An 18,864-nucleotide genomic window follows, 5' to 3' on the forward strand; every position below is an offset into this window, starting at 1 on the left:
CTCGGCGCGGGAACGCGCCTAATTTAAATGATTCCCGCCCCCTACGGGATCATTTAAATTGCGCACGCTTACGCCGGGCATTTTGCCGGAGCGCACACGCAATTTACGGAGCTACTGCTCCGTGAATCGCGGGTAGCGCAGAAAATTTGCGGGGGCGCAGGGCAAAAACGGTGCCCTGCGCCTACGTAAAAAAAGCGCAAGGCTACCTGAATCTGGGCCAGTGTGATTACTCCTGACGTGCACATACATCCACACTTCATAATTAGGAGCAGCAGCAGACATCCAACCTGAGCCCCACTGCGGTTCTGATCCATTACAACTTATGTACATGGGACTTTTTGTTTTTAATAAATTTGCAAAGACTTCAAACAAACGTTCTTCACGTTGTCATTATGAGGTATTGTTTGTAGAATTTGGAGGGAAATAATGTATTGAATCCATTTTGGAATAAGGCTGTAACATAACAAAATGTGGAAAAAGTGAAGCGCTGTGAATACTTTTCCGGATGTACTGTATACTAATCAGGTTATTTACATCTTATCTAAGAAACTGTAAAATGCTCCCTTTTGCATAAACGGATTTGTCTGTTGGATTACATGAGAACTCTTTGGCTCGGCTGTTATCTGTGGGAAGACATGACAATAATTGTCTTATTCTCATGGCTACAGAGTTTGTTTTATGTCTTGCCAGCAGGCTGGGGGCAGGCGTGTGTAACAAGCGGAGAGAACAAGAAGCACTGTTCTCTGTATGTTTACATGGGATTCTATATCCAAATCTGAAAACATCTGATGTGGCGAGGGTTGTGTTCTCCAAGGGACAATGGCGTAGAAAGCGCACACATAGGGGGTTATTTACGAAAGGCAAATCCACTTTGCACTACAAGTGCAAACTACAAATGCAGAGTGCACTTGAAATGGCACAGAAAGTGCACTTGGAAGTGCAGTCGCTGTAGATCCGAGGGGGACTTGCAAGGAAAATAAAAAACAGTGATTTAGCTTGCACATGATTGGATAATAAAATCAGCAGAGCTTCCCCTCATTTCAGATCTACCCCTCAGATTTACAACGACTGCACTTCCAAGTGAACTTTCAGTGCAATTTCAAGTGCACTTTGCACTTGTAGGCCCGGATTCACGTAGAAGCGCGCATCTTTGTGCGGGCGTAACTTATCCTATTTACGTTACGCCTCCGCAACTTTGACAGGCAAGTGCAGTATTCTCAAACCAAAGTTGCGGCGGCGTAGCGTAAATAGGCTGGCGTAAGCCCGCCTAATTCAAATGTGGAAGATGTGGGCGTGTGTTATGTAAATTTATTGTGACCCCCCACGTAAATGACGCTTTTTACGAACGGCGCATGCGCCGTCCGTGAAAGTATCCCAGTGCGCATGCTCCAAATTAACCCACAAGAAGCCAATGCTTTCGACGTGAACATAAATGACGCCCAGCCCTATTCGCAAACGACTTACGCAAACGACGTAAAACGTGAAAAATTCGACGTTGCTCCGACATCCATACTTAACATTGGTACGCCTCATCTACGACTCATATAGCAGGGGTAACTTTACGCCGGGAAAAGCCTAACGTAAACGGCGTATCTGTACTGCGTCGGGCCAGGCGTACGTTCGTGAATTGGCGTATCTAGCTGATTTACATATTTCTAGGCGTAAATCAGCGTACACGCCCCTAGCGGCCAGCGTAAATATGCAGTTAAGATACGACGGCGTAGGAGACTTACGCTGGTCGTATCTTATACAAATTCTGGCGTATCTGATTATTTGAATCAGGCGCCAAGATACGACGGCTCAGACTCAGAGATACGACGGCGTATCTAGAGATACGCCGTCGTATCTCCTACGAGAATCTGGGCCATAGTTTGCACTTGTAGTGCAAAGTCAATTTGCCTTTCGTAAATAACCCCCATTGTGTTTTCACTGGTTTGTGTTGGTTGTCCCTTTGGCGCACCTTTAAGCAAGATGCCAAGTGCCGTCGGCACGCTACATTTCAGCCGTACAAAGGGCGCAGAGAAGGAAGTTATTTTTTTAGGCACTTCTGTGTTTTGAGGCAATCGACCAATGCTCTCAGAAAGCCCTGGAGCTAGGGTGACTCTTGGCAGCTGTTGTGGCTGTGAATCAGGTGCCGCCTTTGCACCGGATATTAGAAGCAGAGAATTTTTGCTTTTTTATAATAAAGTATATCTCTAGTCAAAACGTAGAGATGTGGAAACATCAGAGCCTCTATCAGGTGTTTTTTTTGTTGCGGTCTGGTTGGAAAACTAGAAAATTAAAGCTGAACTATATAGATACACTATATTACCAAAAGTATTGGGACGCCTGCCTTTACACGCACATGAACTTTAATGGCATCCGAGTCTTATAGCTAGATTCAGAAAGCTTTACGCCAACGTAACTCTGAATCTACGCCGTCCTAAATTTAAGTGTATTCTGGAAACCAGATACGCTTAAATTAGGCTAAGATACGAGCGGCGTAAGTCTCCTACGCCGTCGTATCTTAGGGTGCAATATTTACGCTGGCCGCTAGGTGGCGCTTCCGTTGAGTTTGGCGTAGAATATGCAAATGACTAGATACGCCGATTCATGAACATACGCTTGCCCGTCGCAGTAAAGATACGCCGTTTCCGTAAGAGGTACGCCGGCGTAAAGATAAAGCTGCCCCCTAGGTGGCCTAGTCAATGTTAAGTTTGGCCGTCGTTCCCGCGTCAAAATTTGAAATGTTTACGTCGTTTGCGTAAGTCGTCCGTGAATGGGGCTGGACGTAATTTACGTTCACGTCGAAACCAATACGTCGTTGCGGCGTACTTTAGAGCAATGCACACTGGGATATGTACACGGGCGGCGCATGCGCCGTTCGTAAAAAACGTCAATCACGTCGGGTCACCACCCATTTACATAAAACACGCCCCCCTCATCCTCATTTGAATTAGGCACGCTTACGCCGGCCCCATTTACGTTACGCCGCCGTAACTTAGAAGGAAAGTGCTTTGTGAATACAGTACTTGCCTCTCTGACTTCCGGCGGCGTAGCGGAAATACGATACGCTACGCCGCCGTAAAAATGCACGCATCTACCTGAATTCAGCTCTTAGTCCGTAGGGTTTGATATAAAATTGGCCCACCCTTTGCAGCTATAACAGCTTCAACTCTTCTGTGAAGACTGTCCACAAGGTTTAGGAGTGTGTCTATGGGAATGTTTGACCATTCTTCCAGAAGCGCATTTGTGAGGTCAGGCGCTGATGTGGATGAGAAAGCCTGGCTATCAGGGTGAGGTCAGTCAAGTTCCTCCCCCCAAAACTCGTCCATCCAAGGTCTTTATAGACCTTGCTTTGTGCCCTGGTCCAAATCATTTGGTGGAGGGGGAATTATGTTGTGGGGTTGTTTTTCAGGGGTTGGGCTTGGCCCCTGAGTTCCAGTGAAGAGAACTGTTGTACGTCACCGCGCTTTGCTAGAGCATTTTTTTAAAACGATGGTGTGTGGGCAACGTCGTTTTAATGATGAAGTTGGAAAAACGTTGTTTTCTCTACATGCCGAAAAAACATACTGAAAAATTATCGTGTGTACGCGGCATAAGACTTGACAGGCTGTAAGGCGGGGGGTGACGGGCAGAGAGTTGCTGATTAAGTAAAGTAAAGTAAAGTAAAAAAAAAAATAATAATAATTTGTCCGCGGATTTAATTTAAAAAATCTGGTCACCTTATCCTATAGGTAATTTACACTTCCTATAGGTTAGCCTTATAGGCTTACTTAACCACTTCCAGACCTGCGCACGACGATGTACGTCCTCTTTTTAAAGATGGATATCTCGGTAACGGCAGCAGCTGCTGCCACAACCGAGGTATCCATCTTTAGTGTCAGCGGTCCTGTACACGATAACGGCGGTCTTCACGGCGTATTCACTGCGAGATCGCCGTTATCGGTGGCGGGAGAGGGCCCCCCCTCCCGCCGCTCTCCCGCGCCCTCCGCCACTTACCGGAGCCGTCGGTAGCGGCGGAGGAGATCGGTTGCGTTCGGCTGCTGACTGGGGACGAGACTGAAGGAAAAATCTCCTTCGCCCGTCCCCATAGCTCTGCTGGGCGGAAGTGACGTCAAAACCTCTTAAAGAAACATTTTTTTTTTGTCATTTGAAAAAAATGACAGTTTCAATTTTTTTTTTTCTTGCATTTTAGTCTAATTATGAGATCTGAGGTCTTTTTGACCCCAGATCCCATATTTAAGAGGACCTGTCATGCTTTTTTCTATTATAAGGGATGTTTACATTCCTTATAATAGGAATAAAAGTGATCAAATTTTTTTTTTCAGTGTAAAAAGTAATAAAATAAATAAAAATAAATAAGAAAACAAACAAAAATTTTTTAAAGCGCCCCGTCCCGACGAGCTCGCGCGCAGAAGCGAACGCATACGCGAGTAGCGCCCGCATATGAAAACGGTGTTCAAATCACACAAGTGAGGTATCGCCGCGATCGTTAGAGCGAGAGCAATAATTCTAGCCCTAGACCTACTCTGTAGCTCAAAAAATGCAACCTATAGAATTTTTTAAACCTCGCCTATCGAGATTTTTAAGGGTAAAAGTTTGACGCCATGCCACGAGCGGGCGCAATTTTTAAGCGTGACATGTTGGGTATCATTTTACTCGGCGTAACATTATCTTTCACAATGTATTAAAAAATTGGGCCAAATTTATTGTTGTCTTATTTTTTTTAAAAAAGTGCGCTTGTAAGACCGCTGCGCAAATACGGTGTGACAAAAAGTATTGCAATGACCACTATTTTATTCTCTAGGGTGTTAGAAAAAATATATATATAATGTTTGGGGGTTTTAAGTAATTTTCTAGCAGAAAAAAACTGTTTTAGTCTTGCAAACACCACATCTGAAAAACACCTAAGGTCTGGAAGTGGCTATACAGTAGATAAAATTCAGATATGGAAGTTTACAAGGCAATGCATGTGCACTAACCCACTCCAACACAACTCCAAAATCTAATTGAGCTCTTGTTTTCTTTTTCTCTTATTTGGTCAGCTTGGCCTGCATGAAAATGTGGAGAAGAATAGTTTGAGACTGCAAGACGGCGTCACTAACACAAGAAAAAAAATTCTGTCTCCTTCCTTTCTGCCGATGACAAAGAGCAGACACAGGAGAGAGTTCAGTGTTTTTCTCAATAGCTTATTCAAGTGCTCCTGGAAACTATTTTAAGAGTCATTGCTTGTTGTGGTGAAAGCAAATGTTTATACAGAATATTTTAATCCAACATTGGGAAGCACATGACTGGACATGAGCTAATCTCAGTGGTAAGGAAAAGGGTAAATACTGCGCTAGTGGTGCTTATATGACAAAATTAAACTAAGTGAATAATAAGCTGCGACACAAAACATGTGATAATCATGTGGAAACAACTGTGCAAAGGAAATAGTCGCGCTAAAATAAATAAATAAAATAACATTTAAAGTGTATATAGAAAAAGTCCAAGGGCCAGATTCAGGTACATTTACGGCGGCGTAACGTATCGCATTTACGTTACACCGCCGCAAGTTTTACTGGCAAGTGCTTGATTCACTAAGCACTTGCCTGTAAAGTTGCGGTGGAGTATCGTAAATCCCTCCGGCGCAAGCCCGCCTAATTCAAATGATCCAGGTAGGGGGCGTGTATCATTTAAATTAGGCGCGTTCCCGCGCCGAACGTACTGCGCATGCTCCGTTTTGAAATTTCCCACCGTGCTTTGCGCGAAATGACGTCGCACCGACGTCATTTTTTGAACGTCGACGTGAGTTACGTCCTTTCCTATTCACGGACGACTTACGCAAAAAAAAAAAAAATTAAAATTCAACGCGGGAACGACGGCCATACTTTAACATGGCAAGTCTAAATATAGGCCACAAAATAGCAGCTCTAACTATACGCCGGGAAAAGCCGACTAGCGACGACGTAAGAGAATGCGACGGCCGCGCGTACCTTCGTGGATCGATGGAAAATGCTAATTAGCATACCCGACGCGGAAAACGACGCAAACTCCACCCAGCGGGCGCCGAAGTATTGCACCTACGATCCGAAGGCGTACGAAGCCGTATGCCTGTCGGATCGAAGCCAAAAGCCGTCGTATCTTGGTTTGAGGATTCAAACTAAAGATACGACTCTGCAAATTTGAAAGTACGCCGGAGTATCAGTAGATACTCCGGCGTACTTCTTCTGTGAATCTGGCCCCAAGTGCTTATTGAAATATGAAATGGAAATATTTGAATAAAATATATATTAAACAAGTGCATATAACTACTACACAGGTAAGGAACATACAGTGAAGAGCACCAAATATATATAAACGCAAAATATATTGAAATGCAAACCATCACACAGATCCCTTCTGCGTGAAACAAAAATCCATGAATAAAGATGGCAAATGTTCATGAGTGTAAAAAAATTGAATAAAGTGTAACATATATTGAATAAAAAAATACTGTATGTTACTTACCTGTGTAGTAGTTATATGCACTTGTTTAATATATATTTTATTCAAATATTTCCATTTCATATTTCAATAAGCACTTGGACTTTTTCTATATATACTTTAAGGGCCATATTCTGAGTAAAGTTACGATGGAGTAACACAGGATACTCCATCGTAACTCCCTTTTTTGACCCGTGTATCTATGCTCCTGATTCTCAGAATCAGTTTTGCATAGATACACTTAAGATCCACCATCTGTAAGTCACTTACACTGGCGGATCTTAAATGCAATGACGCCGGCCGCCGCTAGATGGCATTTAAGTGAAGGAGTCATTTGCGTATGCAAATGATCCTTCTACGCCGATTCACGAACGAGTTCGCGTCGCGTAACCGTCGCTAACGTCGTTTGCGTAAGCGGAAACTTACCCCTGCTATATGAGGGGTAAGTTTCCGCAAGTCTCGCGTAGGCCATGTTACGGATGGCGTCGGGTCCCCGTCGTGTTTTTTCGTCGGATACGTCGTTTACGTAAGTCGTTCTTGAATACGACTTTACGTCAATGACGCACACGTCGGCGTCATTGACGTTTTCCGCCGAGAACTGGAGCATGCGCACTGGGCTTTTTGCAGCCCGGCGCATGCCCAGTTCTTTTGTATCGGGGGCGCGCTTCATTTGAATAGAAGCCGCCCCCTTGGAGATCCACCAGGCTACGCCGGGACACTTACACTCCGCTGTCCCAACTTATGGAGCAAGTGGTTGGGGAATACAACACCTGCTCCAGTAAGTTGGGACAGCGGAGTGTAAGTGCCCTAAGCGAAGCTAGCGGAGATTTACTCAGAATATGGCCCTAAATGTTACACTTTACACTTGGCACAATGCAATCAGGCAAGTACCGTTCTCTTGGCAACTGCCAAACCCAGACACGTCCATCGGATTGCCAGACAGAGTGTAATTTGTCACTCCAGAGAACACATCTCCACTGCTCTAGAGTCCAGTGGCGACGTGATTTACACCACTGCATCCACTGCATCCAACACTTTCAATTGCATTTGGTTATGTAATGCCGCATACACACGATCATTTTTCGGGTTTTAAAAAACAACGTTTTTCAGGCTCTAGAAAAAACAAAGGCCCGGATTCAGAAAGATTGCCGTAAGTTTAGGCGGGCGTAGCGTATCTCATATACGCTACGCCGCCGTAACTTTGTGAGGCAAGTTCTGTATTCAGAAAGAACTTGCGCCCAAAGTTACGGCGGCGTAGCGTATATGGGCCGGTGTAAGCGCGCCTAATTCAAAATAGGCTGGTAGGGGGCTTGTTGTATGCTAAACAGTCGTGACCCCACGTAATTGACGTTACTAACGAACGGCGCATGCGCCGTCCTTGAAAGTATCCCAGTGCGCATGCTCCAAATTACGCCGCAAATAGTCATTGCTTCAGACGTGAATGTAACTTCCGCACAGCCCTATTCGCGTACGACTTACACAAACGACGCAAAATTTGACGCTGGCCCGACGTCCATACCTAACATTGGCTACGCCAATGAAGATTGCCAAGACGCTGAAACTGAGCTGCAGTACGATGGCCAAGACCATACAGTGGCTTAACAGGACAGGTTCCACTCAGAACAGGCCTCACCATGATCGACCAAAGAAGTTTAGTGCACGTTCTCAGCGTCATATCCAGATGTTGTCTTTGGAAAATAGACGTATGAGTGGGGGGTCAGCCTGTCAATGCTTAGACCTATGCCGCACACTGCATAAAATTGGTCTGCATAGCTGTCATCCCAGAAAGAAGCCTCTTCAAAAAAAAGGTTGCACAAGAAAGCCTGCTAACAGTTTTCTGAAGACAAGCAGACTAAGGACATGGATTACTGGAACCATGTCCTGTGGTCTGATGAGACCAAGATAAATATATTTGGTCCAGATGGTGTCAAGCGTGTGTGGCGGCAACCAGGTGAGGAGTACAAAGAAAAGTGTTTCTTGCCTAAAGTCAAGCACGGTGGTGAATTCCAACGTGGATGCCTCTATTATGTAGCCTCACAGCTAGTGATGCAGTGGGAGCCAGGAACCAGAAAGAGACATTTTATGTTTATTTGTGATTGGAGGCCCAGGTGGACCACAAGGAGGAAGCAGGTGGTGGCCAGAAGTGGCCTGGATGACGGCACGCGTAGGGTGGCGTGACTACGCGTTTCGAAGGCAGGGTCCCCTTTTTCAAGCAAAGCATCTCAATCACATGACCACACTGAAGTAGATTGATAAAAGAGGTAGTTACGCTGTTCTCTCTTATACAGGCTGCACAGCATAGGTAGGAGGAGGGAGAGGCAACATTTTAACAAAACTTATAGTTAGCCTTTACTTCGACTTTAATCATATAAGTCCTCTTTACATTGACAGCTGGGGTGCTATACTAGAGAGATGGTGGTTATCAAAGCATAAGCCCTGGTCAGGCCGGTTCTGTAGGGTGAGACTTTACTGAATTTAGGTCATGAGAGCTTATCATTCCTTGAATTACTGGACTAGCATGACGTAGGAACACTGTTAAACAACATACCTAACAGAGGACAGGCTTTGTGCATGCTTCTGTTTATTTTTCAAGCTCTTGTATTTATTTTAGTTTAAAACTCCTACTAGAATTTACCACTGAAGGGAGCCCGAGCCTGCACTACTTTTTCTTTTTTTGCACAGGCCCAGTAAACAAAAGAAATACAGAAATGCCCCGTACACACGATCGGATTTCCCGTTGGAATAAACTCTGGCATTTTTTTTTTTACGGAATTCTGGTCAAGCTGTCTTGCATACACACGGATACACCAAATTCCGACTGTCAAAAATGCAGTGACGTACAACACTACGACGAGCCTAGAATAATAAAGTTCAATGCCTCCGAACATGAGTCGGATTGTTTCCGAGCATGCGTGTTTTTTTCTCCGTCGGAATTCCATACAGATGAACGGAATTTCCGAAAACATGTTCTCTTTCTAAGTCCGTTGGAATTTCCGATTGAAAAAGTCAGATGGGGTATACACACGATCGTAATATCCAACGGAAAAAATTTCGTCTGACTTTTTCCATCGGAAATTCCGACCGTGTGTATGTGGCATAAGAGATGTTTCAGGTTTTTTAACTAAAGGTTATTGTGACTCCTCTCAAAACCATTCTATACCTAAAGTGATGTTGCTATGTTTAGACCCCTTTCACAACGGGGCGTTTTTTCAGGCGCTTTAGCATTAAAAAAAAAGCACCTGTAAAGCACCTGAAAGAAGCTGCATCTGCAATCCAAATGTGAAATCCTGAGTGCTTTCACACTGAGGCGCTGCGCTTGCAGGGTATCAAAAAAAGTCCTGCAAGCAGCTTCTTTGCAGCGCTTTAGGAGCGTTGAATACACCGCTCCTAAAGCCCTCTTCCTATTGAGGGAGCTTTTTTAACGCCAAAGCGCCTGAAAAACGCCCCAGTGTTAAAGGAGTCTTTACCATCGTTTTTTGGAGCGCTGGCACTGTGAAAGGGCTCTGCAAGCATTCAGGCTTTTACATTGGCATTGCAAATGAGGCTTTACAGGCTTTTTTTTAACTCCAAAGCGCCTGAAAAACGCCTGAAAAACGCCCGAAAACGCCCCAGTGTGAAAGGGCTCTTAAGTGTAAATATCCAGAAGCTTAATAAAGATGGAAATAAATGCTTGATGCTACCCCTCCAGCCATAGACCCTGGATCACAGGGCACATTATGGTAAAAATAATCTCTGAGGACAAAGGTTGGGTGCCATGATGCCAGTGCAGCAGATAGCAAGTTGGGTCAAGACTGCTCACTGGGGTGAAAATCTGACATCTGACATCATAAACTCAGACACCCTATGTTCATTATATGATACTACATAGGGTGTGGTGTGATCAAAAAATTAGGTGTGGTTGAACAACTCATGCAAGAGACCATCAATACAAAAACCGTGGCTAGAGTGCCAAGATTCCCAGTTATGTCTTTTATTATACTTACCACAATGCCTTGCTAAGCAGAGAAGCTGCTTGTATATTTGTATGACCAGGGGCGGACTGAGAACTCGTGGGGCCCCTGGGCAATAGGAGATTATGGGACCCCCGGGCAATAGGAGATTATGGGACCCCCAGGCAATAGGAGATGATGGGACCCCCAGGCAATAGGAGATGATGGGACCCCCGGGCAATAGGAGATTATGGGACCCCCGGGCAATAGGAGATGATGGGACCCGCAGGCAATAGGAGATTATGGGACCCCCAAGCAATAGGAGATTATGGGACCCCCGGGCAATAGGAGATGATGGGACCCGCAGGCAATAGGAGATTATGGGACCCCCAGGCAATAGGAGATTATGGGACCCCCGGGCAATAGGAGATTATGGGACCCCCGGGCAATAGGAGATGATGGGACCCGCAGGCAATAGGAGATGATGGGACCCGCAGGCAATAGGAGATTATGGGACCCCCGGGCAATAGGAGATTATGGGACCCCCGGGCAATAGGAGATTATGGGGCCCCCGGGCAATAGGAGATTATGGGAACCCCAGGCAATAGGAGATTATGGGACCCCCAGGCAATAGGAGATTATGGGACCCCCAGGCAATAGATTATGGGGCCACACAGTATACACCCACACACATACAGTATACATACACAGTATACACACAGACACACAATATACACCCACAGAATGCACACACTGACACACAATATACACACACAGTATACATACTCACAGAATACACATACACACACTGAAAGGGTACTGGAGAGGCGGGGCAGCTATAATCTTGGGATTTTTTTAAAAACACTGATTTTTACATACTGTCCCTGGTTTTACTGAGGCTGGCAACCCTGATGAGGCCCCCTAGTGGCATGGGGCCCTCAGGCAGTGCCCGAGTGCCCGAATGGTCAATCCGCCCCTGTGTATGACCACATTTTGCCAGAAAATATCTTTACGTCACTTTTCATATCACCAGATTTACTCTCCCAAACTCTCATCAAATCAAATTGACCCTCATCGATCACTTATTATGTATATTCATTGGTGGAACCATTACCTAGAGTCTGAGGAATCAATAGAATGTTTTTGTAGCCTTCACAATCAGATTTGCGCTTGAACTCATCCATGCAGTCTTCTTCTAACTGCGGAGTGCGAGCTGAGGAAGGAAGAAAGGAGACAAGGTGGCCGGTGAGTAATGCAGACATTTAATCTTCCTAAAAGTTATAATCGTTTCAGAATAAGAATCTGTTGAGACCAGTAAGCAGTGTGTACTTTTACTTTCTTCCTTGAGGTGTGAACTTATTTTTTAATATGCAGTCCACTGACTGATACCTTGAAAATCTTTGTATATTACCACCCCCTCCGAGTAGTGTATTTAGGTTTTGTGCTGCCCTAGGCCTGACTAAACTCGTGCACCCCCTAATTTAAATATGACACACCCCTTCCTGTCAAGGCCTCACCCTTGCTGTTTAAGATCCGCCCTGAAATGTTCAAGTGGGGGCACTAGTTCTGAGGGCCTGGGGGGGGGGCAATGTATCCCCTTAATTTGCATAGATTTCCTCTCACTTCCTGTTTGGTTATGGAGCAGGAAGTGAAGGGAAATCTTGGTTGGCACCGGCCCAATTAGGGCTAGGTGCCACGGACTGAGTGACATGCAGGACAGCCAGGAAGGGGTTAATCGAGCCTCACTCCCCCCCCCCCCCTTTCTCTCAAGGGGGATGGAGGCTTACCATAGGGCAGCAAGAACCAATGGAGTAGGAGTAGGGGAGGGGGGAGTACTTGGAGGGGACAGAGGCTACAAAGCAGGGATGCTCCCCCCTCCCCACTTCCTCTTACCGTGCAGCGCCAGCAGAGCAGCTCCAAGCTGATCATGGCTGAGGATTTGATGGCTCTGATCCGGGAGAGGGCGCGGTCCGATGGCAGCTTCCTAGCCCGTGTTGCTGCCGATTTGGGGGTGCCGGGACCGCCCCCCTCGCCGTGCTCCGCTATCGCCGATCAGGTAAGGGGTCGGCTGGCCCCTCGCAGGGCCATCCGTCCGCCCGTTAGGCTTAGTCCTAGTCCCCCCAGGGTTTCACGGCGTCGGGGAGGCTCCACAGCAGCTGTGGCTGTGAGGGGGGGAGGAAGGGGCGGGGCCGCCGCCCGAGCGCGCGTTGGCGCCGTAGCCCCGCCCCCTTCCTCTGTTGAAGCTCCACGAGGCGCTTCTTCACTCCCCTGCCGACCTGCATTAACCCCCTGGGTCTCTCCCTCCCTATTCTCTGAGGCCATGGGCAATACCAATGCCCCGAGTGGATCCAGCTCCTCAGCTAGTGAGGAGGCTGGCCTAGTAAGAGAGCTAAATGATGTAAGAGATGCTGCTGCTGCCTCCATGCCTTCTGGTGATGTGGATATTGTGCCCCCCCCCTGGCCAGGCTGCTCACAGCGATCCCCTTGCATCCATAATTGTGGATGCAGGGGAGAATTTAATTAACCCTTCCTCTGCCCCCCAAATCATTCCCACTGATGTCTGCCCCCGCACCGCTAGTCACAGGCGCAACCGCTCCCGCAGACGGGAGATGAGGTCCTACTCCAGATCCTCCTCCCGTAGTTCGGGGAGGTACTACAGATACGGCCGTAGCCGTCGCCATAGGTCCCCCAGGCGCCATAGTAGTTCCAGGCGCTCTATGTCCTCCCGCTGGGGGTCGCCATCCTCCTCTGCCAGCCGATCCAGGAGCCCCAGCGGCTCGGAGGGCCGTCATAGATCCAGGCAGGGGTCCTCGAGGCGCTCTAGGCAGCCTTCTCGCGTGGGCATAATGTCCGGCGCGCCCACATCCTCCGTTGCTCCCTTGGCTGTGCCCGTTCCAGTGGCTCCCTCTCCAGTAGCTGCGATGCTTCCGCCTGCTCCGGCGTCCGCCTCCGCGATGTCATCTGTGGTCTCTCCAGAGGTGCCTCCTCCTTCGTCTTCTGCCGTGGTTGGTGAGTTTGATTACGCAGGGGCCTGGGGTGCTGGGGGTGGGTCGCAGGTTTTGGTACCGGCCCTGAAGGCGCTGTTGGCGCAGCTGGAGTCCGGTTCCCAGGGGGCGGTCTCGCCTCTTCCGAACAAGCGGGCTCCGTCTCCGCCAAGAGCCAGTGTGCATAAGGAGTCCTTTTTCTGCGGGATTAGCCCGTTGGGCTCGCATGTTAGCGATGACATTAAGCTAAAAATATGGGATAACAAGTACGTGGATATCTGGTCCCTGGTGTCGGCGGACCAGCACACTATTGACAAGGAGCGCAAGTTTTTTACGGACAGGTCAGTCGAGCGTAGGCCCCGCGTTGCTAGAACGATAGGTAACTGGCTTCAGGCTTTTGCGGTACTAGGTGGTATAATGGGAGAAAAACACCCTGAACGCTGTTCGGAACTCTTCATCTATCTGGATTCGGTCTACAACGCGTATAAATCTCATGGCGGCAGCGCTTGGTGGAGATATGATGAGGAGTTCCGACGGCGTTTAGCGTTGCAGCCCGAGGTGGGATGGGGCTGTAAAGCGACGGATGTCTGGCTGCGACTCATGATGGCGCAAAGGCAGACTCCCTTTCTCGGGGGGGCCGCTGCTTCCTCAACAGGTCAACAGAGCGCAGCGGCCGCAAAAAGACCGGGAACTTGCTGGCTCTTCAACGAGGGCCACTGCAAGTTCTTTGGGTTATGCAAGTTTAAGCACGAATGCTCTTCTTGCGGTGGCGCCCATGGGGCAGTCCGCTGCCCCCGCGGCGCAAAACCGGTTCAGAGGGCCGCAGGGCCTGCTGAAGGGAAAGACGCCGGTGAGCGTGGACGAGATGTTGCCCTGGCTAGAGCGTTACCCCAATAGGTCAGCGGCGGAGCAGTTGCGCATAGGTTTCTTGTATGGTTTTCTTATCCCCTTTGTTCCTTCAGCTTCTCCTCAACTGGCTCACAATTTGCAATCGGCTGCACTCTATCCGGATGCCCTACGGGACAAGGTTAGTAAAGAAGTTAATCTGGGTCGCATTGAGGGTCCCTTCTTCATCCCCCCGTTTTCCAATTTGAGGATTTCCCCTTTGGGGGTTGTCCCCAAAAAGGACAGTGGTAAGTTTCGCCTGATTCACCATCTGTCTTATCCGAAGGGCTCATCGGTCAACGACGGTATCTCTAAGGAGGAGGCGTCGGTTTCCTATGTGTCTTTTGACAGGGCAGTAATGTTGGTCCGACGGGCCGGTCGGGGTGCCCTTATGGCTAAGACGGATATCGAATCCGCCTTCAGGTTGTTGCCTGTGCACCCGGATTGCTACCATCTTCTGGGTTGCTGTGTGGATGGCCTGTTTTACTACGATACCTGTTTGCCGATGGGGTGCTCCATATCGTGCCACTATTTTGAAATGTTCAGTTCCTTTTTAGAGTGGGTGGTCCGGTGTGACACTGGCTGTCGATCTATCATTCATTATTTGGATGATTTTCTGATCGTGGCCTCGGGTGGGTCTTTTCACTGTCAACACTTGTTGGATTCTTTTTGTGCCCTGATGAGCAGGTTTGGTGTTCCGCTTTCCGCTGAAAAGACGGAGGGTCCGACTACCAGGCTGTCCTTCCTGGGCATTGAAATTGATTCCCTTGAGATGGTTTTTCGGTTACCGGCGGGCAAGCTCGAGAAACTATTGGGCTTGATTGACGGTTTTTGCGAAGTTCGGAAGGTCACTCTGCGTCAGTTGCAGTCGCTCTTGGGTCTCTTGGTTTTCGCCTGTCGCATTATGCCGATGGGTCGGGTTTTTTCACGGCGGCTATCGCTGGCTACCAAGGGGGCCAAGAGGCCGGAACATCGGATACGACTAACTTCGTGCCTAAAGGCGGACCTTTTAGTCTGGCGTGAATTCTTGCGCCGCTACAACGGTCGCACGTGTTTTTTGTCGGACGAGGTGGGCAGTCAGGAGTTGTCCCTTTTCACCGATGCAGCTGGATCGGTGGGTTACGGGGCAATTCTCGGGAACGATTGGAGCGCGGAAACTTGGCCACAAGAGTGGCAGGATAAGGGGTTATGTCGCAACCTGACTCTCCTTGAGCTTTTTCCCATTGTGGTGGCGGTCGAACTTTGGGGAGACAAGCTCAGGGACAGGAAGATTTGTTTTTGGACTGATAATAGCAGTGTGGTTCATTGCATTAATGGTTTGTCCTCCTCCTCCCTTCCGGTCCTTGCCCTACTCCGTCACCTGGTTCTCAGGTGCCTGGAGTTTAATATATGGTTTAGATCTCGTCACGTTCCTGGTGTCGACAATGTGATCGCTGATTTATTGTCTCGTTTCCGTTTCCAGGAGTTTCGCACGCTGTGCCCGGGGGCGGCTCAGGAGGGCCTGCCCTGCCCGCAGTTCCTTTGGACCCTGGCGTTGTAAATCTATTGCCGCTCATCTCCTCCTCTGTGTCTCCGGCCACCTGGGCCAATCATGGTAAGGCGTGGGAGGCCTGGTTGGGAGTGGCGGGTAGTAGGAACATAGCTTCCAGCGGGAGTGTCCGCTTTCAAGTCACGTTTGACTACCTATTGGGCTTAGAGCATTCCGGCTGTTCCGCTGCGGTGGCGCAACGCCGTCTGGGAGGTGTTGGTTTTCACCTGAAGTTGCATGGCTGGCAGGATTGCACAAAACATTTTGGCATTTTGCAGGCTTTAAAGGGTTGGCGTAAGGTGCATACCAAGAAGGACAGCAGGCGTCCGATTTCTTTTACTTTGTTAGACTCCTTGGTCGGGGTCACGGGGGGGGTTTGCTCTTCTCCATACGAGGGGCTTCTTTTTTCCGTGGCTTTTTGCCTGGCGTTTTTCGGCGCATTAAGGGTAAGTGAGCTGGTGCCGGCCTCTGCCAAGGGGTCGGGGGGTCTTTTCAGGGAGGACGTTTTACTGGCCAACGGGGTGGTTCAAGTCCGGATTAGAAAGTCCAAGACAGATCAGTTTAGCGAGGGTTGCTGGCTGCGCCTGGGGGCGGTGGGAGGTACCCTTTGTCCGGTTGCCATGGTGACAGAGTTCCTGAAGGTGAGTCCAGTTGGGAAAAAATTTCTAGTACATGCTTCTGGGGCCCCCCTTACGCGGTACCAGTTTAGTTCGGTGTTTAAGAGCTGTCTAGCGGCTGCGGGGGTTTCGGCCGCTGATTTTGGCACGCATTCATTTAGAATCGGTGCGGCTACGGAAGCAGCGAGGGCCGGGCTCTCGGTGGGTGAAATTCAGAGGATTGGTCGGTGGAAGTCGGGGTGCTATGCGGGTTATGTTCGCCCTGAATTGTTACTTTAATGTTTTCTCCTTCTTAGGTCCTCGCCCTCCAGTTGTGCACATTGTTGGGCACTCTTACATTCATCGTGCCGCGCAGAGGGCCATTTGCCGGCCGGGTGGTAGATCTCTGGGATTTCCGGTGGAGGTGCATTGGCGAGGTATTGGGGGTCTCCCTTGGTCCCGGATCCTTATGGAGGCTTTTCAGATTGCCGGTGCGTCTCGGACGCCGGTGGTGCTGGTGATTCATGCCGGTGGGAACGACATACGTTCCCTACGGGTTCCGGAAATAATTGTGCTCATGCGCATGGATCTGGAGAGAATGGTTTTCCTTTTTTCAGAACTTTTGATCGTTTGGTCTGAGATCGTCCCTCGGGTCACTTGGCAGGAGGACAGGGATGCTGCTGGCATAGAGAGGGCCCGTAGGATCATAAATTCCCGTATGTCCCGTTATGTCAGGGCCAGGTCTGGGGTAGTTGTCCGACATAGACAGTTGGAAGGGGACAACAGACGGCTTATGAGCCAAGACGGTGTTCACCTTAACGACATCGGGCTGGATATATTTTTATCTGGCCTGCAGGATGGCATTGAGCAGGCCCTTTATATTCTGGGTGGGGGTCGGAGCTCAGTTTGAGGGGCTGAGCTCCTCCTGTGGCGGTACAGGAGAGTAATTATGGAAAGGAGGGGTGGAAGGCTTTTATGCCCGTCGGCTTAGGCCGGCGGCTGGCTGGTGCTTCCCCCCCTAGTAATCAACCATGTGAAGGTTAATAAAGGTTAACAAGTTACGTTATGTTTAACAAAATAAAGCTGTGGCCGACCCCCACGTCCATTCAAGGTTAAGAAGTTGTCTGTGTCGTCATTTAAGGTACGAGGGAGTGAGACGAACAAAGGGTTACGGGTTGGGGTGTTCAATTAGTCCTGCAATGGGACAGGGATGGTAAAAAATAAACTTACTCTATCCAAAATGGAAAAGAAACTGTTGCCTATAGTTCTACTTTAAGCACAAATTTCTGATAATTTAATGGAGAGGACTAAGAAGATAGAACCGTGCCAATGGTGCAGCAGAAAACATATGGTACAGTGAGGTTATCAGTGGTCACTTCAGTGGACCACAAAACCAACATTCCCCTGAGTTTCCCCAAGGTCTTACTGGTTCCTGGCATGATGGGGACCAAGGAGATCAACACTCCTGGAAGTGTCAGGCCCGACCGAGTTTCTCGGCAGAATTCAGCCAGAAACTCGATCGGAGCTGGATTCTACAGAGAAACTCGGTCGTGTGTACACTTTTCACCGAGGAAGCCGACGAGGAACTCGTCTGGCCAAATAGAGAACATGTTCTCTATTTCCTCGTTGTTCAATGAGGAAAGTTGGCTCGCCGAGATCCTCTGCGGCTTCAACACAGAACTCGACGAGGAACTCAATGTGTTTGGCACGTCGAGTTCCTCGGACGTGTGTACGGGGCCTCAGTTTCCTAGAGGACCTAGGAAGAAAGTTCCTGAGCAATAGAGCAGCCTTGAGCAATTCCTCTATGACAGGGGTGGCCAACAAGTGGCCCGGGACCACATGTGGCCCACGGAGCCCTCTGATGTGGCCCGCGACCTCCTGCCCTGGAATGGCGGGTTGGCAAGCCAAAACCGCAGGTTGCCGACCCGCCATACCGCAGCATCAGTGTTGTTAATGAAGCTAGTGGTAGAGGAAGAAAGCGGCTGCAGAACTGAGCCCCATAAGCCGATGCTTCCTCTACAGCGCCGGCTTTTGCCACAGGCAGATTCTATGGCAAAGTTCAGCTAACCCACAGGATAGGCAGGTGCACTATGCTGCACCCGCGGTGTGGGTAAACAGCAGCACATTAGTGTGAAAGCAGTCTTAGGCCGCGTACACACGGTCGATCCAAACCGATGAGAATGGTCCGACGGACCGTTTTCAACGGTTCACCGCTGAAGTGGCCTGATGGTCTGATGTGCATACACCCCATCAGTTCAAAAACCGATCGGGTCAGAACGCGGTTACGTAAAACACACGACGTGCTGAAAAAAACGAAGTTCAATGCTTCCAAGCATGCGTCGACTTGATTCTGAGCATGCGCGGGTTTGGAACCGATGCTTTTGTGTACTAACCATCGGTTTGGACCTATCGGGCAGTGGTCCATCGTTCGATTTTAAAGCAAGTTCTAAAATTTTTGACTGAAGGACAACAGACCGATGGGCCGTACACGCAGT

At 48.7% G+C, this 18,864-nt stretch overlaps 1 protein-coding gene across 2 annotated transcripts in view; it reads right to left on the reverse strand.

The window, feature by feature from the left end:
• The window catches only part of APOM (apolipoprotein M), a 44,317-nt gene that overhangs the window by 8,785 nt on the left and 16,668 nt on the right, over nt 1-18,864 (reverse strand). For both annotated transcript variants that reach the window (XM_040323095.1, XM_040323094.1), the window contains exon 5: nt 11,491-11,589. In XM_040323095.1, coding sequence (XP_040179029.1) covers nt 11,491-11,589 — 99 coding nt within the window. The remainder of the gene's footprint in view (nt 1-11,490; nt 11,590-18,864) is intronic.

Source organism: Rana temporaria, chromosome 9 (assembly GCF_905171775.1).
Source record: "Rana temporaria chromosome 9, aRanTem1.1, whole genome shotgun sequence".
NCBI lineage: Eukaryota > Metazoa > Chordata > Amphibia > Anura > Ranidae > Rana > Rana temporaria.